This window comes from Anguilla rostrata, chromosome 4, assembly GCF_018555375.3.
Source record: "Anguilla rostrata isolate EN2019 chromosome 4, ASM1855537v3, whole genome shotgun sequence".
Lineage (NCBI taxonomy): Eukaryota > Metazoa > Chordata > Actinopteri > Anguilliformes > Anguillidae > Anguilla > Anguilla rostrata.
In genome coordinates, this window is record NC_057936.1 from 19,343,782 (window position 1) to 19,365,933 (window position 22,152).

The 22,152-nt window shown below is 40.7% G+C and overlaps 1 protein-coding gene across 7 annotated transcripts in view; it reads right to left on the reverse strand.

Annotated features, from left to right (window-relative positions):
• Positions 1-22,152, reverse strand: part of LOC135252733 (piezo-type mechanosensitive ion channel component 2-like) — a 128,066-nt gene that overhangs the window by 13,264 nt on the left and 92,650 nt on the right. For 3 of the 7 annotated variants that reach the window (XM_064331177.1, XM_064331172.1, XM_064331173.1), the window contains exons 13-37: positions 21,588-21,818; positions 20,313-20,427; positions 19,515-19,711; positions 18,829-18,977; positions 18,375-18,548; positions 16,044-16,246; positions 13,891-14,051; positions 13,254-13,430; positions 12,976-13,098; positions 11,137-11,337; positions 10,665-10,869; positions 10,452-10,553; positions 10,178-10,343; positions 7,994-8,237; positions 7,493-7,589; positions 7,133-7,292; positions 6,589-6,678; positions 6,263-6,381; positions 5,302-5,373; positions 3,317-3,420; positions 2,522-2,569; positions 1,812-1,932; positions 1,182-1,256; positions 755-921; positions 265-446 (exon numbers count right to left, since the gene is read on the reverse strand). In XM_064331177.1, the coding sequence (XP_064187247.1) occupies positions 265-446; positions 755-921; positions 1,182-1,256; positions 1,812-1,932; positions 2,522-2,569; positions 3,317-3,420; positions 5,302-5,373; positions 6,263-6,381; positions 6,589-6,678; positions 7,133-7,292; positions 7,493-7,589; positions 7,994-8,237; positions 10,178-10,343; positions 10,452-10,553; positions 10,665-10,869; positions 11,137-11,337; positions 12,976-13,098; positions 13,254-13,430; positions 13,891-14,051; positions 16,044-16,246; positions 18,375-18,548; positions 18,829-18,977; positions 19,515-19,711; positions 20,313-20,427; positions 21,588-21,818 (3,683 nt within the window). Of the gene's footprint in view, positions 1-264; positions 447-754; positions 922-1,181; positions 1,257-1,811; positions 1,933-2,521; positions 2,570-2,838; positions 2,938-3,316; positions 3,421-5,301; positions 5,374-6,262; positions 6,382-6,588; positions 6,679-7,132; positions 7,293-7,492; positions 7,590-7,993; positions 8,238-10,177; positions 10,344-10,451; positions 10,554-10,664; positions 10,870-11,136; positions 11,338-12,975; positions 13,099-13,253; positions 13,431-13,890; positions 14,052-16,043; positions 16,247-18,374; positions 18,549-18,828; positions 18,978-19,514; positions 19,712-20,312; positions 20,428-21,587; positions 21,819-22,152 lie in introns of all 7 variants that reach the window. The other 4 variants (XM_064331178.1, XM_064331175.1, XM_064331174.1 and 1 more) reach the window with 4 other exon arrangements.

A 22,152-nucleotide genomic window follows, 5' to 3' on the forward strand; every position in this document is an offset into this window, starting at 1 on the left:
ATGGGGGATGCAGCAAAATATATACCTACATATAGGCTACCTACGTTAGCAGCTTAAGTTAATATGAGGCACATTCTGCAAATTGATTGACGTCATACAGTCACACCGACAGCCTAACTTAATCAAGATTGCAGTGATTACAAGCTCCATTTATCTGCACAAGCTTGCTGTCACAGACTGAGCAATATCAGATTAGCGAAGCCCATAACTCCACTATTGTTGAACGAGCAACCATGTTGATCAGTGGGACTCCTGAAAAAATACCTGGACAAGCTATCACGAGACTCCTGGCTTTCCATCTTAAGCCTGTCCTTTTTGTGCACGACCCTCTGAGATCCGGACACAGAGAATTCGTCGATGCCGTCCAGCCCGGACTCCCTGGACAGATTCATACGCATCTGCTTCTGATAATAAACGTGGATGCTCTCCCGCGATGGAACATTCCCCTGTTTAAAAAGAGCCAGTTAGTACACATGTTAGTAGCCATGTGCACACATCAGTTCCTTTGTTGCTCCAATCCTTTGCTCTGCATAAGTCTTATTTTTATCCACCATACAGGTATCTGGTCACATGATTTAAGGCGGAGGCACACTATTGTACAGTATGTGCATAAAATAGAGGACTTTATATTCAATTCACACAGCTAGCAGGCTTCAAATGCAGATGCAGGAGGGATGCATCAAACAATTATAGTGGGATCCCACTAATAGCTGCGAGAGAAAACTGGAGGATTAGGCACTGGTGAGTCTGGCACCTTTTTGATCTCACGCGTGAGCATGCAACGCTCAATGCGCAGGACGGTGGAGATGTCGATGTGTTCTCGGCATATGGAGTTCAGCCAGGCAGTGAAGCTGTCCAGCATGGCCAGGAACAGGACCCAGGTGAACTTTACGATGTTAAAGACACGCTTGATGATGTTGTCTGAGAAAAAGGATGGGGGTGGAGTCAAGACCAGCCATAACAAGGATAGACCTGGCAACATCATCTGCAGTGTACATGTGTCATTCACTCAGGAAGCCAGCTAGTCTTTTTACACGTTAACACATTCACTGAATTGTAATTGAAACATGTGACAAATAGACTATAACTAGAAAAATTTTACTTTACTAAAACCTAAAAATGAGGAGGGTGTGCAGCTGGATGGTTTTGAAAATGAGATACACCAGAAATGAAAAAATCACCGGGTCCATCGAGTTCCTCTTCCTCTCTGATCTCCCGCTCATCCTCCACATCCCCCACTTCTATTGCAACATGAACTGCAGAGGAGGACAAACAGATGACAAACAGAGTTCAGGAGCAAATTAAACAGGTTAAACACCTGTAAAATGATGACTTCCCCTTGAATATGAATATTCATGTTAATAAACATACAAGATAATGAGAATTACTGCATGAGATAGTCCTCGGTCTTGATAGTGAATTTTGCTGACATTATGCCAATGCAACTTTATAAGCCTGATCCAAACAGAGATGGCCTGAAGCATTTATGAAAGCTTGACCGCATTAAGGACTGTCACTGCATGCAGTTCAATGACTGCAGCAAATCATTAAGTGGTTATCTGAAGTCAACTGCATAATGCGCACAAAAACCTCATTCATGAATAACACTCTGTGCCAGGCTGGAGACCACGGAGACTAAAATTCACTGCAACCCGAAAAAGCAATGTAGTCGGAAAGCCAAACAGACGAGAGCAAACACGAGAGGGGCCAGCCGCCCGGATGAACCGAAGTGTTTCTCTCCACCTGCCGGGGAATAAAAACACTGTTTTGCAAACTGTCATCTGTTGAGAGCCGGAGCTGGGGCCTCATACCCTCCTTCCTGTCTTTCCTCGGGGCGTCGGACTCCAGGTGCCTTTTCCAGAACCTGCGCCTCTCTCGGCTCCGCTCCTTCATGGCGGTTTTGGAGTCTGTGATCCAGGCGTGGTAGACGAACTGGGAGGAGGGAACGGCTTTCAGAATTTTGGGCCGGATGATGCTCAGAATAAAACACACACACTATAGACAGAAAGCTCGGTCTAATTTGGGCTGTCTACCTTGAATGTCGGATGGTTTTTGTGTTTTTGTTTTCAGATTTTCATTCGTTTCAAACATAACATCGTATTTCAGAGAATGGCCATCGCTCATGTGATCTCATGGCTTTGCACCAATTATTGATTACACCGGATCTATTTAATTTGATTAAATGACAAATGAGAATCACCTGTGCTTATTACTAATGGAAAAGTATGTTCCGGGAGGGGGAAATATCTCTCAAAAGTACACAGCCCTTTCTGTCTCTTACCCATTGCAACCAGGAAGTACGGTAAGCATCATAAGGACATAAACAATGCAGACCAGGTTTAGGGGGTGTTTTGATCCAATCATAAGTGAGAGCATAAGGATGAAATATAAAGTGCATAAGCACTAATATAATGTAATTGGTTCCTTACATTACTGCTTGCTATAATTTTGAAAATGAAATTGCAATGGAGTAAACCACCCCCTAAGTGGCCAAGATACAATACTGACTTACAATACGGACCAATTCATTTTCCATGGACCAGCATGGAAAGACATGGGGGCATGCACACTGTTGAACATAAGGGCAAACAGGAATAAAGAGATGGGAAGACCACACAGTCACTGTATTTTCATTGCATGCTTCGAGTGATATTTGTACCTGGTTTGCAAATCAATGAGAGATGAATGAATTAAAACATTAAATGTAACCATTTTTGACATGCAGTAATGAGCTCTTGAAGCAATGAAATGAAAATGCAGTTTCTGAAGTGATGCACAAACATGGACTGGGGATTTTACGCACAAAACACAATAGAATATATATTCCTGGAAAAATACCTTTGCCGCCCTGATTATATACTGAAGTATAGTTTTGGGCAGTTTAATGACAGACTTTGGCAAAGCCAACAAAGCAGAAGCAAATTTTCCAATTGCTCTCTATAAAGAAGGATAAATTGGGTGAAAGTTAGTGGAACACAGCATTTCAGCTAATAGTCATTGACCAAAGACCATGCAAAAGATGTTAGCAATAAGTTCTCTGCACAAGGTATTTCTAGAAACAGGGAAAATATACAGTAAAAACAACTTGCAGGAGCTCCGTCTGAAACATACCGAACAATGTTAGAATATTAGTTCAATTTTAGTACAAATTATATCAGAAACCACACAAAACATAAAACATTACAAAAAGTATTACAAGAAGAGTAAAAGCAATTAGCTGTAATTTGAGATAGACCAGTGCAGTAAGTGTCTCAGACTTCACATGCTGTATGTGCAACCAGGAGAGACAGAACCGCAGTTCTCCTCTGGATATTACCTGGAAAGCAGATTTTTTAGGGAGCTCTTCTTCTTTTTTGTCTTCTTCTTCCTCTTCTTCCTCACTGTCCGTTTCAAATAAGTAATAATCTCCACTCCTTACCACTGGGAGGTAAACAGTTGGAGAGTTAGATCATGGCTGTGTGGAACTTGATTAACATTGATGTTTTGCTCTGCTAAATAGTTAAGGACCCCTCTGCTTTATACAAGACCTGGCAATTATTTGAGTCTGCACAGTATTTTCTATGCTAAACAGAAAAAATACATGGGTAAATGCAACTCAATCAGAAAAGCCATTTTGGTAAAAGCTGATTTGTAACTACTTAAATTATTTATTTAAAAAAACTTTTTAAAAGGTCCACTGAAGCTATTGAATTTGGATAAGGACACACACATGTGCATACAGTATTATCTCCATATTCTTCATACAAAAAGTGTATAATACAATGTACTGGATGGTTAATTTGAAGAAAGAAGTCCATATTTTGACAGGTGTTTCAGAGGATCTTAGATGAGGTCAGAGTTAGTGTGATGATTAAGTGAAGTTCAGCTGATGCTGTAAGCAGTGTCTGCTGTTCTAAACCATAGCTGGTCTATGAGAACCATGTGAATCAATGAATCGCAACTAATGAATGAATAGCAACCTGTTAGTTTTCAATCTAGTAACTATTACATTCTTTAAACACTACACTGTAAACTAGCTTAGTTTTTCTTACCAGTCTCATAAATGAATAAAGAAAAGGAAGGAAGGAAAGGGAACAGTATGTCTATGTTGGCTAGAAAGCCAGCAAATTAAAACGCAAATTGCAGTTGTGAGGCTTGCGTTGATTTCTGACAATGAAAAGACTGGCATTGCAGACACTGCGGTGGCAAAGGTCAGACACTTTATCACTTTCTATCTCAGTGAGTTCTTCGCAGTTTAGAGGCAGACCCAGGTCTTCACAGAATCACATTGCATGACTGTTAGTCACTGACAGAACAGTCACTGAATAAAACAACCTTATATCCTTGAACAGAAGTGCACAATGGAATGGTATAGAATCATAAATACAGAAGAATAAGAATATGAGGAACACTAGAAATTGTTCAGGCTGAAAATTATGAGGGTGAGAACACCATGAATCAGTGCAAGTCAATAGTTGACAGTGTATCATCACAACAGATGGAAGACAGTGAAAATGTGAAAATGAACAGCACTGTTTTGAGAGGACCAACCAGAACATTAACAGTGATAAAAAAAAATACATTAAAAACGTTCAAGTGTACCAATGCCAACTACCAGTAGAAATAAATAAGACCAGGTATTATTATTGCTGACCAGAGCTGGGTCTATTTTGTGGAAAGATAAAAGAATGCATTTAAAACTACTGAATGCATTCAGTAAATTCTTGTTCAGGTGCTGACACCTCTCACTTCACATAAACATAATCCATTCCCCTCTGCTTCAGTCTTTCATGTTACTTTGATGTTGGCTGATTGGCAGCACTATAAAAAGTGCATTTCTGATACATGCAAAGCAGAGAAGGATTATATCCATTTTTAATGAGACATTGAGACACAGTGAATTGTTCACAACAACAGTGATTCCTTACTGTGCACTTTTCAGCATAGTATCATATGAACCAACGAACTGGACATCCTTGCAGACATCATAAGACAGCCAAATCAACACATTTTGGCACTATATCTTTTCTTTCTGGGAATAGCGTATTCTATTTTCGGTTTTCCCATTTATTTTCTTGAAATAACAGTATTTTATGATTTATAACATCCACATGCACATAAATGGACACATTTAAATTCCTCTCAGATTCAGAATACGGTAAAAAAGAATAAGGCCTGGATGAGATGTCTAATGGATCGTTTTTTAGTCAAAGGGCATTCTTCAGCATCAGTACAGCCCAAAGGAGCACAGTAAAGGAATCCACAGTGTTCTGGTCAAGGATACAAGGTGTATCAGGGCCAAGAAAGACAGGGAGAACCTACTGGAAGCATGGTCAACCCAAGGCCGCCACCACAGTTTTTTTTTGCTCTTGGCTTTTTCTTTCTCTCCTTCTCCTAAAATAAAATGTTTGCAAACATTAATTTTGGGGAAATACTGACCTCCAACAACTGGCAGTTCAAAAAACACCAAAGAACATCACAAACAACTGAGCATACTTTCAATTGAACATCAGAGCACTTAGAACTCCTCAAAGTGGTCATCCGTAACTCTCTTTGTTATTACTGCTATAGCTAGTACAGCCACTACCGCTACTACATATATACAAATGTACTTATTTCAGACTTTGAAAATAAATATATTGAACATGAACAAGCCATTTCATATCAGAATACAGATACAGACATACTACCATGCACTGTTCCACAGAAAAGCAGGATCATAAACATTCTATTCACTTTGTAAATGAATGTTGTGTGTTTGTCAGCATGTATGTAGTTGCACAACTATGCATAATTACCCAACAACATACTGTAAATGTTTACTCTTCTGCTTACTAGACATTATTATTAGGAAAAACCAGGGCCACAGACTTCACACAGCAGCAGCATCCCTTTTTGGCCACAAACCTTATACTTATATTACAATTAACTAAGCTACATTAAGGTTTTAACAAACCTTTGTGTTTCCAACACTATGTCAGCAATGTAAAGATTACAGCTGTATAACTCAGTTACTTGTTGGAACTATGCATAATTGCCTGAACTATATATAAGCTTCACAAGAGCTTTCTAAATGATTCAAAGATTCAGTCTGTGCCTAATCATAACCCTGGTGCTTCTGATGCCATTTTTAAATACAATTACATGTGTATACATATATGTATTTAAATTTTTAGTTTCAAGTGTGTATGTAAAGAAAAAAATAAAACAAAGCCAGAACAACCCCCCCCCCCCCCCCCCTTCAGAAGCATGTCACTGACAAACATTCATTTCAAAGTCATACCATCATCGTCGTCCTCTTCCTTGAACAGATTGCGCCCTTCCCCCGACTCCTGAGCCAAGCTCAGCATCCTCTCCTTACCCCTCTTAAACTTCTGTTGGCGGGTTTTAATGCGGTCCATTCTAACAGAACACAAGAGGGGAGAATGGATACAAAGTTTACGGATAAATGACCAAGAATCGTTGTGAAGCATTGGTATTAATGGTTTTAACAACATCCGTTATGTATTAAGAGGTCAAACACGTGATAAAGAAAGCATACAAATCTATGTGAGGGGGGAGTTAATGTTCATTTTATTGAAATGTATATAAATAGAAGGGAAGCCTCACTGTCTCTTGAGCTGGTCCATAGACTTCTTCTCCTCTTCAATCCTGGCCTTGACAGCTTTCACAATTGTGGCTTGGAATAGCTCTGCCCCTCTGTAATACAGAAGCAGCTATTTCTATAGCTAATAGTTCATGGGCTTTTAACATTAAAATGCTTATATAATTATCTGAAGTCTATGCTACTGGTGACAGGGGGGAAATACACCGTTTGGTTTTCCTTCCATCCAAGTTGGCTATCAAGCTGTATGAACCAGGGAAAGATTCCATTGTATAGAATATGATTGTGAAGTCCATATTTACTAAGTATGCTGTGTGTTTGTTCCTTGTACATGTAGCTGTTACTCGTGTCCTTTTAATTTGACAAACAAATTAAATTAAAGTGTTTTTAAAAGGTTTCAGACTGCATCATATGCTTGCACAAAGAATTTAAAAAACACACATCGCATAAATTGAACGGGCCTAACAATGAGGCGGAACCACAGATCAACAAAAGCAGACTATTAAATTTAGTACTTTTCAGGGTAAAGACATGAGCGTGTGCGCGTACCTGGAAGCTAAGATTTGAGAAGAGCGAATATCGGCCACCACGTGCAGGAAGTAGTAGCTCATGAAGACACGCCTCTGCAGCAGTAGGAAGGCGAAACAGATGCTATCCCAGATGATGCCCGCCTCGTTGCTGGGCAGATCGCAAAGCCGGTTGGGGTCAGCTGCCGGCCAGGAAGTTAAAAACGTGATTCAGGGATGATTTTATGCAACACACCGTCCTTTCGCAGCAATACATTTCTTGGACGGTAAAACGTACATTAACCACATTTTCGTTCTGGCCATCGCCCAGCATTGAAAATATCATAAACAAGCTTAAAGAGTAAGGCAGAATATGATCAGGCAAGTAATGTGGGTTACTTACGACGGGTGTAGCCCTTTATAGTGCAGGCGAGGCTGAACAGCTGGATCAGCCAACAGTTTTTTGGAACCAGGGCATTGATGTAGCCACAGGCGACTATCTGAGAGACAAGCAGAGAAATCACATCCCAGTTTGTCAAGGAGATCTTCTAATGAAATATGTTCTCCTTGAAAATAATACGCATCCTATTTTCAGAATGATTTAATGACATGAAATAACGCAATTACCATAACACAATTTAATAAAGCAAAGAATATCAGATCAAGAAACTGAATCAATCTCCATTCACAAAAATATTTAAAGGAAAATATATGCAGAGATAAACAGAATTGACAAATGTTATTTAAATCTAAAAGAAGCATTGTCAACACAATTAAATAATGATACTATTCCACATTAGAACAAACCTGCCGTGCAGTAAATACTCCTACAATGTCAACATATATTTGACAAAAGTGTTACGCTGTCCATATGATGCATAAACGGAGTTCCTGGAGCACTTACAGAGAGTATGTTCTTCATGGTGATGACAAACACATTGTAGGCAATGAGGAAGTCCCAAAAGTGCAGGATGCTCTTAATGGGCTTGAGCAGCAGGTCACCCCCAAAAAGAAGGAAGTAGAAGCAGGCCACCAGGTATCCCATGCAAAAGATGCTGATGCGGGTGGTTCCCGTGATGAAGATGATGGTGAGGACGAACCAGAAGAGGTAGCTGAACACGATCACCTTCAGCATGTCCAAGTAAGATCTGCAAGACAGTAACAGGGTGGATGGGCAAAGCCTAACCTCTTATGACTGTTCAAAGCAGTGGCTCTCAACCCTGATAATGGCATGCTGCAGCATCTGTAGTATTTTGGCAACCAGTTGAGATACAAGAAACCGGATGAGGTGAGTTAACAGTGTAATCTGTTGCTTTAATCTATAAATTAAGCGCTCAGTAACAACAAAAAATAAGCAGACAACATGGCCCGTCAGGATCAGGGTTGGGAACCACGGGCTTCAAGTTTCATTATGCTGTTCTGGAAGAATTTTCACATCTTTAGGAGAGAGAATGGCAGCAGTCCAGGAGCCAATGTTATTGAGCAAATTGTCCAATTCACTGCCAGTCAGTGGAAACTGAACACCAGCTGCTGTGATCCTGCAAACAGGCCAGAAATGAATGAAGACACCAAAGCTGTCAGCGCAGCAGTGTTATCTGGGGGGTCTAGATGAGTATCCATGGAAACATGAGACATCGATGAAGAACGAAAAAACTAGGACAAAGCACGAGGACACATTATCAAGTCCTTAAACACTCCTTCTTCCAAAACCACATGTGTGTCACATGAAATGCATGTGACCTATACTCATTATGTGGCTACTGTTCAGTGCTGGCTCCATCTAACTTAATGGGTTATACATATGCATATATGTATATACATCATGAGTTGAAATCCTTGGGCGATCTTGGTAAATACTTGGGTAAACCTAACCCATCTAGTGGTGTTGCGTCATAATGGGTATACCTAGTTCCTGGCTGTAGGCATGTGAGAAAATTATGAAAACGACTCAACAGACTGTATGGTCCCTCAGAAAGGATGATTTACAGTGAGGACATTCCGGAAATCTCTTTAATCTCACAAATGTTATCATGTTATTGTCATTTTTATTATTGTTAATTTAATGCCATAGGTACAGCAACAGAGTGACAGTGATGAAACGGTATATGGTCACAATGTGACCTTATGTTGATTGCCTCAAATGGATTGCTGTCAAATCTGCTTACGCTAAGTCATGTCAAAATCATGTCCCTTCTTCCATATTTAAAAGTGATTCATTGAATTAGATGGAAGAAAATAGTGTATGAGTCAAAGGATGTGGTTATGGGATGGATTGGAGTGACCATGAACTATGGATTTTTCTCCCTTTCATGTGTAATCAGACACGAGGAAAGAAGGAAGGAGTAAGTGCAGTGGACAAACAGGGTCTCTCCAATCCTCCTTTACTTAGTACAGTCAGTACAGTTCACCAATTCACACATCAAAACAACGGGATGTCTACATAATCAATTACAAAGTGTGGCCCAAGATGTGCTTTCTCGTGTTTCAGCCATTTCTTATTTATTATTTTGTTATTTCAAGTGATGTGGGAACCAAAGATCAAAGCATCCAGTTAAAACAAAGTGCTCAGCACTTTGGCAGCACTTAGCCACAGACATCTAGAAAGGATGGACACCAGTGAAGAAACCACCCAGTGGACAAAGTATATAACACTTGAAGCATGGCAGAGGCAATCTGGGGTTCAAGTTATCCTTAAACATCTATGTTAGTGATGTTTTAGAATTGCTGTAAACCTAGACGGCAAGATAAGACATCCATATGGCCTCTTCAAGATGATAAGACATCCATATGGTCTCCTCAAACAGCTGCATGTCTACCGGTGACTTAGTTCATGACCCTCTCGTGATCTGATTAAGATGATTTAATTAGATTCTTCAGATAATGTCTGTTCATCCATCACTCATTGAGAAAATTACATATAGAATATTCAATTCAACCCTGTTCACACACTAACATTGCATTACATAATGAATGATAACTGATTGATTTAAGGATTCATTCAAGCAGCCTGATTTACTAACATGCATATATAGTGAAAATGGAGATTGCCACACACATTCTGAGCCCGGGGGTTCTGCGGAGGCTCTACCTGCAGTGTATGAAGTCAGGGACGGGGTTATGCCGACTGAAGGAGGCAGCGTCCAGGTCCCTGCAGATCTCCACGTTGTCCCCGGCCAAGATGCGCACCGCCGCCTTGTTCTCGTCCTCGAAGATCTGCCTCTGCAAGGAGGCGCACAGCAGCAGCATGAAGTCATCTGCAGGAGGTTGGAGACAGGAGAGGGGGAGGGAACAGAATGACATCACTCGCCATTTTGGAAGAAGCCCCATCATTTCAACAAACTCCAGCACTCATAAGAACTTACACAGGAGGAAAAGGGGGTCGGGCCTGGTGTGGAAATCAGGAAAGTAGAGCCACTTTATAACATTGGAGCCCATGGCGGAAGATGGAAACCTCCATGGGTAATCTGCAAATATAAATGGAGGATGAACCTCTCAAAATTGGCTGCCTAAACATCATTGAGGTAAAACAAAAAAGAAAAATAATGGCACTGTAGTGCAGTGAAGGGAAGACCCACCTTTGCAGGCAGCCGGTGGGATGCCAATGCACACAAAGTACTGGAAGGTCAGCATGCAGGCCAGGAAGCAGCAGTACTTGGGCCAGATCTCCGCGATGGCCTTTCTCCTCCGCCGATACATGACAGCGATCAAGCAGAGCGCGTGGAGCATCGCGTAGAAGTCCATTCGCTGACCTATCACGTTGACCGCCAACAGGAAGCACGTCTTCGGAAGAGGGGCAGAGGAGAGAGAACAATGAAGGGAACCACCAGTGCACCATGTTTATTTGTTTGATGGTGTAATTCAAGCAGAACTAACATTCCCCAGTTACAAAATAATAGTTCCCAATCTTTTGCTTATGTGGTGAGGTCCTGAAAATATTTCATTAAGCCTTTGTTGAATTTGAGTGTGACCAAACTCTTTGATTCAAGTTTTTTAAAAAGAGCTGATATTTCTACTGTAATGTAATAAGCCCTATGATGGATGACCTACCTCGAGGCCAAACTTGTAAAAGAAGTAATTTATGAAGTACTTGGCGCAATTCAAAATGCCATCGTCGAGGTGCTGCCTCGTGATATCGTGAAAGATGGTCTTAGTGGCTGGGGCGGTGAGGTTGTTTCTCAGCCGGTAGAACTCTTGGTGGCGGTAAATGGTCACTTCAAAGGCCAGGATGGCCAACATCAACAGGTTGTTCTAAATGAAAGCAAAAACAAGCGAAAGAAATTAGTGAGAAGAGCTGACATACTATCTTGTCTACTCTTAATCCTGAATGTGCTTCACAGGCTGTTGTGTGTAAGGCATCCAGGCTCCCGCTGAGTAGTTCATATAACACGGAATGGTTATACAATGTACTTGGATTTTTTGTGTTCTAAACATATACTTGTTTTGTCATGTGGGTAGGACTCGAGCAAATTCTGTTTGCATGGCCCTTCTGGATAGTGTATATGGTTCAGATGTGATGAATACCAGAGCAGAAAGGCACACACTGTACCAGTTAATGCAAGGTGTATTGTGAGGTGCAATACACGGCACAGCCTGGTACTTGACCAACAGCCATGCTTAATTCTCATGATATATTACAGCCTCTTATGCCTCAATTTTCTTTACTGGAATTAAAACATTTTTTTCTATTATTCATACTATACTAAAGTGTGCCATTGCACCAAAAGATATACTAAGAATCATAATACATATATCACTTTTGTCACATGTGAATTCTTTAAGGTACAGTATACATGTTTTTGGCTTTCAGTCTGATTCATTGTTCATTCATAACTGGCCATAATTCTCAAGATAATTTGTTGTATAAACGTCATCACTCAGAGAAGTGACTGGGCTCATATTATTAGCTAAAATAAATTGTTTAATGTTAAGCTGCATGTACCTCATAGTGAACAGGTGGATTTGCTGGGTATTTGGCAGATATCTGGCTAAACATTTTAAGTGCTGTTCCCAGGGTGTATAAAAGCTCCTTGTTCCGCAAGAGGACCATCATTTTTTTTCTCATTTAACTCTGGTGACATATTTAACTCTGGTTCAATGATGAATGAATGTGCTTTCAGGTACCCTCACTTGCCACACAACCAAGCTGCAACTGTAAATCAGGCCCCACTGCTCTTTTTCACAAGCGGCGGAACATATGTGGCTAATTCCATTGTTGCCAACTGTCGCTCAGTCTCATCGCTGCCTCTCATGAATTATTTGTTGGTGATTATGCAGTTGGTAAACTGTGTCTTTCACTAAGCCCCATGATGGGCAGAGTAAGAAGGGTCATTCATTCAGGGTTTCACAGACCACACAGCTCACCATTGGCATTTACTTTATGTCTTCTCTATAAAAGCCCCTTAGGAACTGTGCTCAGCTCCACCATATATATATATATATATATATATATATATATATATATGACATTTCATCTCAATCCCTGTTTATCAAAGCCAGTCTGTGAGGTAGTAATATTCTGTTATCCTAGTTCATTTGTTTTATCACATTCTCTTCATTCCATCTTGCCCCCAGCAAGCCAATTCAATTTGTTAGTATGTTACTTCTGCAGGACACCTTCTTTTTCTGTCAATTCAATGCTAGTGGAACAGATAAAAATCCATTGTAAAATCCTTTTCGTCTGGCTTTCTAGGTAATATGCATTGATACAATTTCACCATTACATGTGAAATCAGCCATTAGGAAAACAAACTTATTATTTCATACAGAATATATATAGATGTTACATTAGTGAATATAGTCCATGACTCCATTAAATATTTTTGCTTTTGCTTTGCAATAATTTTGGGTACACTGTTCTCCCGGGCTGCAAAGACACCCTGGACTCACCCTCAGGTTCTCTAAAAGGGGGGAGAACTTTTTCAGGCCCACCCAGTTGGCTGGGTCCACCGGGCTGCTGTACAGGAGTGACTTCTCCATCTCACTCCTCTGCCCAGGCGAGTAAGTTAGTGGCTGTGGAGAAAGAAGAGAACTTGAGAGCTCTGAAGGTTCTGGAACAGACACAAATTGAAACATCACCGAATGACAGAAGCGCCCTCAGCGAGTGGAACTCAGGACAGGCGGAATGCTGACAGTATGATGGACGCAACAGCAGTAGCCATACGCACCATTGAGCAGTTTTTGGAGTAGGACACAGGCTGTATGGAAGCCAGCTGGTACAACATTTTGCAGACAATGATGATGCAGGTCCAGACCGTGCACACGCTGGAGGCTAAGGGGCGGAACTGGCTGAATGGGAGAGCAAAGGCCCAACTCACCAAGAAAACATAATTGAACAGGGACACCTGAGTCACAAAAGACAAAAGCAACAACACAGTAAGTCATTTTCTTTGTCCGCCATCTGTCTATCTCATTGTTGCCATAAACAACAGTTGGTTACAGGAAGTTATGCTCAAAATATATATCAGGGGGAAGGTGTGCTGCTATAATGTCTCATTTAATTAACAGATGCCCTTTGCATATTTCATGATGAGTGCTAAGTTGGTTATTTACAGAAGCAATTAATGTGTTATCTTACTCAAAGTTAGAATAGCATTGACTGTTCTGGGACTCCAACTTGTAATCTTGGTTTACAAGCCCTGTTTTTTAAGTACTACTCCGCACAGGCAATTATCACCATTATCATACCTATCGCTACTATAAATATGCCTATTTGTTCTACTACTCAATCCCCTAGTTTGACTCCTTCTCTGAAACCTATTAATCATTAGGTTTTAAGAATATGGGCCCAAAGGAAGCCCTGACCTCTTTGACAGACACCCAGATGATGTAGGAAGACACGATTTTGATAATGTGCAGCTCCAGCAGCCACCAGACGAAGATCTGCAGCTTGTGGAAGTACTCCAGGAACTTCAGGAACAGCACTGTCAGACGATCCACCACAAGATGCCATTTGTTCTTCAGATCTGTAAAACACCATTCAAAAACAACATGATTATATAATTCTACAAACTCCATTTTTCTTATAGCCTGATAGAAATACTGCAAAATTATATCATTTATGAAGCCATTTTTTCTAGCAGAGAAGGGATTCAAACGTATCTTAAGATAAGCACAACATATTTATGATACATAAACACTAAATGGCAAAACTTATAACAAGGTTAAGTTATAAAAAGATATTTGTACAATTTTATATGAAATTTTATAATACTAGATGAAGAGGATGGTGTTAATTTGAGACCACCTGCTGACTTCATATTTGTTAATTAAATAAAAGTTAATGACAATTCTGACAGCTGCCACTAGGGGCAGACACTACATTTAAATTATAGTGAACAGGGGAACTTCTACACCAGAGCTAACTGTCAGAAATGGTTAAATAGAATCTAGAACCTATTGTAATATACAGACCTTTTTTCAAACACGTTGTTTTGAAATGGAGGTAATATTCTATGCTATGCTGGAGAGATATTATACACCTTCCAATTACCACTGGAATCTTTTAGCCAGAACATAGAACATTGCCTACAATATTGAACATTGCTGACTGTTTCAGATTACTTATACTGAACAAATATATAAAATATCTATAACACTGACGGGCATTTCAAAATATAGCACTTTTTGAGTTGAAATGAAATAATTGCCTTTATGAAGACACAACATGTTCTTATCAATGCTCAGCTCACTAGTTTTAACACAATCATACATTGATTATGTTAATCATTATTAAACAGCAACTCAAATAAAAAAATTTGATCATAGAGTAAATATCCTGAGACACAGATGTGAAATGTTTGTTACTTGAGAATGATTCACAATTGTTTATTTAAATAATCCTACTTCTCTGTGCTGTGCCTCAAAGAAATTTTGAAAAATGTATACTACTGCTGTCATATGACTAACCCTATTAGAGAGAGAGAACATGGCAGCGCTGAGTGGTAATTAATAAACAGACCACTGGGTGTAAACACACTGGCTAACAAAGCTCTTTTAGGTTACTAACCAGGCCAATCAAGAGCAATTAATTTAAATAAATCCATTGTGCTCAGAATGTGACCACAGTGAGATTTCAGCTGATTGTGCCATCTGTGTTGCGTGAGTACAGTTAAAAACGTCAGTGTTCAGTGTATGTGATAACCTCAGAACATAAGAATGTCTGATGATGAGAGTAGGTCATATAGCTCGTCTAGGCTTGCATTTTGTGGTCGTGTGAGCTCAGTGAGAAATCGCTGCATTCAGTTAATTTGACAATGTGTGTGAGCAGCACAAAAAGAGAGCCTCTGTTCAGTGACTGGGCCTAAGGGGACTGTGGGGAAACTACAAAGAACTGGGCCCTTCCTCGCCACTGCCCTGAATCCTGTTTGCTCAGCCAACCAGTCTAGACGCTTTGATTCAGAAGTGCTCGCCTTCCTGTTCTGCCGTCTTGGTCTGATAAAAAGGATAATTCAGAATTTGGTTTTTCTGGGCCAGTGGTTAACGGTTTATGTTTTAGACTCCTGGTCATTGGCAGCAACATGGGGCATCTTTCTGGGGCTAATGCGCCATGAAGAATACCCTTATTTTCACTGTAGCTGCAGTGCCCCAAGGGGGAAAGGAAGTCTGTTTTCATTTTCCCTCAATGTGGTATTCCTGTGTTCATGAATATTTGCCCATTCCAAGGTATATCTATTTCACGTGTAGTTCTGACCCAGCTCTCTGTGTTTTAAGTTGTTGCATTCAAATGAGGCAGAACCTGGGGATGTCAAACCACAAAGAATGAACTTTATGTGTGGTTCAAACAGAGGACTAAAGAGAACTATAAAGTGGCTGTGTTCACTTCATATGATCTTTTTGCTACAGCTATGCTGTTTGGATTGAAATGGATATACTGCTTAAGGGTTGCTGTTGTTACAGCAAGAAATACAGAGAGATTTAACAGGAGAACCCTGGGTCTACCTGCCTTCCTCAGGTACCTGAGCTCTGGGTGGTGGGCAGCTCCGTTGGGCCCCCGCTGGTCTTGCTGCCCTGTTCTGGTGCCTCCTTCTCATTCTTCTTCTCCACACCATCATCCAGTAGCACTTTGTCCCCTTCCTCCTCCTCCTTCTCTTTCTTAACCGAGCCCAGTGTCGCATTGATCATGGTGATGTCAGCCAGGCTGCCATCTTGGTTCACCAGCCTGGAGACACAGAGGACTGGTTTCCAGCTCTGAGCTGCTCCAAAACCTTTCCCCCTCCCCCTGCACGCTACCCTGCAGCAAGCAAGCCTAGGGACATTATGCTGTCCTTCACTATTGTGGGCTAGATATTGTTTAGCTTCTTTTACTGCATAGCACAAAAGCAATGCACAGCCCACTGCCATATCTTTTAGAGAGTGTAGAAATGTAGGGGGACAGGGGACATTGATACTTAAACTTGACATCTCCTCCTGAGATAGAAGGAAATGGATCAGAGTTTAAGGTCAGGAAGCATGAAATGGCAGCATATCAAGGCAGGCATTTCATGTCTTCAGTAAGACTTACTCATTCTGAAGGATGGGTATTTTTTGCTTGATGCTACGCAAACGGCAATTGACAGGAAGAAGGAATAAAAAGGAGAACACAGCAGACATGTCAAACAGGATTTAGTCTACAGGCTGTTGAGTGTTGAGCTTCTGGTCAGACATGATTAAAAGGAGGGAATGACAACAAGACTCAGGATGAGTAGCCAAATGTCTACCCTGAAGAGGATTCTTCTGTCAAAGAGAATTTGTACGAATGGCATGCTTGTGTGTTTAAAGATCACTGGAATCGGGATTTGGAATGGGAATCATACAGTAAGATGGGTTTGGTCTCCAAAGTGTGGTGATGCAGAGAGATGCAAAAAGATTAAGGAGGCAAAGGCTGCATTTCTCCCAAAACAAGATTCATTAGAGAAAAATAAATATTTGAATACAAAAAATGGGTGTGAAAAGTCATACTCTGAATATTTTTCTCACCTGGCAAAGCGTTCTGAAATTCAGCCTTGACAAACCTTGACCAGATTTAACCTTATTTAATAGAACCACACACACAACCCCCCCCCCACACACACACACACACACACACACACACACACACAACCACAGACATGCACGTACACACACGTGCACGCACATACACACACACACACAGACACACACACATGCGCGCGCACGCACGCACACACACACAGAACCACAGACACACTGGTGCTCCTTGAGTATCTATATATTGACAACCCACATAGAGATGAGATGAGCAGAAAGACAGTCTCTTTATAGAATTAATGGGAGGTCAGAAAGCAAGCGATTACCCACCTATTCACGATCAGATAGACACGGCCATTGACTTTGGCATGGCTGTGCGAGATGGGAAATGGAAATGGATGGAGGAGGAGAAGAAATGAGAGACAGGGGGATGTTAAAGAGAGGACAGGAAGAAGGCAGACAAACCCAGAGGACAGAAGAAAATAAGCAGCGGACAGGCAGAGTGGATTTCATACTTGTTCAGGGCGTGTTCACAAAACACTGAAACTTTTCATTATAATTACTCAGTGTGACAGACCACTGGAGGTGAAATACATTCTTTACATTGATGATATGCCACAACAGGGCCATTCGTCAAACCATCCCTGTACCCCAGAGGGAGTATAATTCAGGATGGCATTATAAAAGCTGTATGTTAGCAACATGTTGACAACATTAATAAGAAGTCTGCAAAGGCCATGAATTATGGTGATGGATTTTGAAATTAAGCGGAATAAAGGAAAGGAACGGTACAGCGGAATGGTCATGAATGAAAGCGCCAAGGGGATGTATGGAATGTGATGGGATCTGAAAAGTTGCCTGAAGCCACCGGGTATCTGCCTCTTCAAGTTAATGTTTTCCAATAACCACGTCTCTACGGCTGAAATTAACAGAACCACTGGATCCACTCAGCAATGTCTGACATTTTATAAATGATAAGCATATTGTTAACAGTGTCTATCCCACAACATATCCAGAGTGTTCTATTTAAAAGTCAGACACTAACACCAAATCAGTTACTGTATATGTAACAGTAGCATGTAGAAAAATCAGGCTATCATTTAAACACTGCCCATATGATGGCTGACTTGTTAACCAGTTTACATTTTCAGCCTTTCAGATTATGATTAAAATGTTTAAATGATGCCACCAGAGACATGATTATACTCGGCATACACAATGCTGAATAGTGTTTAAAACCCCATGCCCTTGTTCTTTTGGGTACATCTTTAGAATAGAATGACTGCAACCTCTTTCAGAGCTCAGACAGGACTAGAGCTGACCTATAAATGGTACTCTCGTGCTTGGCCACAACAGCCTTGAGGTCAGTGAGCTGCAGGAAACGCTCATGGAAGTAGTGCAGGTGGAGGATGCAGACCAGCAGGAAGGAGGTGGGGATAAATATCCTGGTGAAGAGAGCTGGCACTGAGAACTGCTCCAAGCCCAGGTCCTCCAGCCTACAGGGGGAGTCAGAGAGACATCCATCCTCAGACCCAAATCTACAGAGTATGCTTTGTCACCAGTCCTGCTACTGTATTTCCAATTGACCAGAGGTTTATACCTGTATATAACTGTTCAATATGTTTATGCAGTTCTATCACCTTTCATGGTAATGAAAAAGTGATGGTAAAATGATGGTATATTATGTAATTGATCAGACACTAACACATAATCCCAGAATAACCCCATCATCTCTAGTAAATAGATGTAGGCATGAATTGAGAAGGAATAACTCACTCTTCTTTATCCATTCCAGTCATATTTGACCACACTTGTACAGAAGACTCAAACTGGAAGGTGTAGACAAGTATGAGGACCAACATTGTGTAAACCACTACTGACATCCAGAAGTATTTCAGGATCCTTCTCCACCACTCATAGTGCACCTAGGAGTTAAAAGAGATGTTAATGAAAACAATGTGACATTTTCAGAATTGTGCAAAATCAAAAGACACAAAGGCCAGGTGAAATAATAACAAAAGTCTAGTTCAATTCAAAAGTCTCATAAATAAGCCTTGTCATTTATGCTGTTTCGAATTACGTGCTGTCATCGTAATAATCAGAAAGTTGGGACAGACTTCTGGCTTTATTATGCATTGAGCATTGAGCATTGAGCATTGAAAAAAACAGTATGGATAAATAAGATGAATGTTGAATTTAAATCAAACTGTATTTCTTAGATATTAGTATCTTTGACATAGTGTCTTCGACTATCAGAGACAACTGGTGGACTGCGCAGAATACAAATTCATTCCAGATATGTATGCCTCCAGCACTGGAATTGAACTGTACAAGTATCGACTATAAATCTATCATTTCTTACATAGTTGGTTCATGATAAGCATCGCTAACATCTTGAAGGTTACTGATTTGATATTAAATGTTCTAAAGTTGCTTTAGAAACACTGGAAGGAAAGACCCACCTGATACAATGCCACACAGAAGAGGAATAGCATCATGTATATGATCTTGTACATCACGATTCTACCCTCGAAGCTGACGAAGAAGAACATGCCCCCGCAGATGTAGATCCAGTACTTGACGAACATGGCCATCACCATATTCCCCAGGACCTGAACCATATCCTTTTCACCACCATCTTCATCATCTTCCTCCTCCTCTATTAAAAAATGTAATGATTTTCAAATCTTTGAAATATTAACGTAGGTGGTGTCCATTCTTCATATACTATATCAGATATTCAAATTTTCAGGGTCATAAGTTACGCATCATATGAGATTTTATTTTTAAAAATTTACATGCAGGCCAATTGTGTGCAAGTGTGACTGCATTCCTCTGACCCACTAAAATTTTCTTTTCCAGAACAATAAACATTGATTCAATAAAATTTCAGTTGCTTGGACCAAAGCTGAAAAATTATACACAAACATTATAATAATTCAAGATAAACAATGAAGTTTATTTATCCTAGATGTCTGGGAAAGATTGTTCCAGGTTCCCCTTACCAGAAAACAAAGGTTCCAAATTCTGTGCTTTTACAAGACAAAATAAGAGCTTCCTACATAAGTGAACCAAATTTCACGTCATCGACCTTAAATGAAGTACCACATTCTGGATGCCCCCTCTATCACAAATAGCACACAGGCAAAAGCCAATCAGTCAACCCCTTGGCAGCCCAGCCAATTATATCATCAATCAGTTGGCAGAGAGCAGGGCTGGACTTCCTTGCAGTGTTTAAGATGGTTCCCTTGAGGCCTCACCCTTCCTGTGAGCGTCCACCCTGACGTCGGAGAGCACGGCCTCTTCCCTCAGCTTCTCCCTCCTCTCGGTCAGCGCCTGTCTCAGCAGCAGCCAGAAGCTCAGGAGACACAGTATCTGCACACACAGGGCAACATTCCACACTCAACACCCCGCATACCAGGGATTCCACAGGCCACCATACTTTACTTCACATATTACAGCCCTTCTGGGCTTAAAGACTCTCCTCAGCAGCTTTGTCCATGTCCCGACCCCATATTAACATGGAGAATGCAGAAAAATAGGTAAGTCCCCTGAACATGCATTTTTATGGAGTTTTAAAAGGGCGTACGTTATGTGAGATTGCAACCCAGCTAATTTTTATTCTGGCACACAGATCCTCACAAAAGACATAAGTAATCAAATCAAATCACTTAAACAAGCGTTGGCAGTGGGGCATAATAGAGAAGTTGGCTTGAAACTCTAAGATTGTAGGTTTGATTCCCAGGTGGAGGACTGCTGGTGCACCCTTGAGGAACTAGATTCAGTAAATATCCAGCTGTATAAATTAATTGGTTGTAAAGAATGTAAGCTGTGTAAGTCTGCGACATGCCTAAAATGTAATGTAATACTTTAAGGTGAAATATAAATAAATGAACCCCAGAGTAAATGTTGTATTGGCTCATTCTTCTGCTAGTTCGTTGTACAATGCATATAATCACTACTCCCAGACAAAACAGCTGAAATTTGTGGTTACTGGTGGTGTTGGTCCCAGTATAACTCAGAGGTGCATAAAACAGTTAATGCCAAAGAATGCATTTCTGTTTTTAACATGCTAGTTCGACATAAAATGTATTTATTCACATGAAAAAGGCATATAGAAACCAGTAACAGAACTAGCAATGAACAGTTTTTCATTATAAACTCAGCATTATCAAATGAATCCAGAAATGACAAAATAACTTATTTTATTGTATCATCTGAGTCACCATGAAATCTTAGTTTAACTCCATCAACAATTTTTTTGATTGCTATATTATTGTCAACTGAAAATTTAAAACTTAATCACTACACAGGCAGTGAAATCACATAAGAGACTTTTACAAAATGACAACCACATAAATGTCTGATTGATGGTCTAGTTGAATCATGGGCTCGGAATCCTTAAGGACAAAAAATATGTCACACAAATTTATAGTGGGTGTGTGTGTGGTTAAGTTACTCAACTGAAAAAAGAGAGACTTTTTTCAGTTGAGTAAACACGCGAATGTTGAGACTCGGAGTTGAGAGGGACCCACCTTTGACCCCAGCTCCCGAAAGGGCACTTCTTTTCTTAGGAAAAGCCCTGGGACAGGCTGTACGAGCTCGAAGCTCCAGATGTACTGCAGGATCAGCAGCAGGTTCCCATACAGCACCATGAAAGGGGACGTGAGCATGGCGTACTTCCGCCGGTCCCGCACCATCCACAGCAAGCAGGACCATATCAGAAAGACGAAGGTCAGCCAGCTGACGTACGTGATGCTCCAGGCCTGCGAACGGGGAAACCTCCGTTAGAGAGCGAGTCAAAGCTTCACCTCGCCTCAAAACCGGGCCGGGCGCTGTCAGCAGAATCTCTTTGAGTGACACAGGCCTGACCTATTCTGTAGAAACATAACTATTAACACATTCCCGTTTATCACAAATTCTGATATACCCAACTAGGCACTTGACAGCATTGATTCACTTTTAACCAACAAATTGAAACAGTATCCAGAGAGCAGTTATTTCTGAGTCTAGCGTATTAGACCTCGAAACCTATTCAGAGGTGAAAAGTATCCTCCAAATTACAAGAAACTGAATCTGTCTAGCGTGGAAATTCATAAA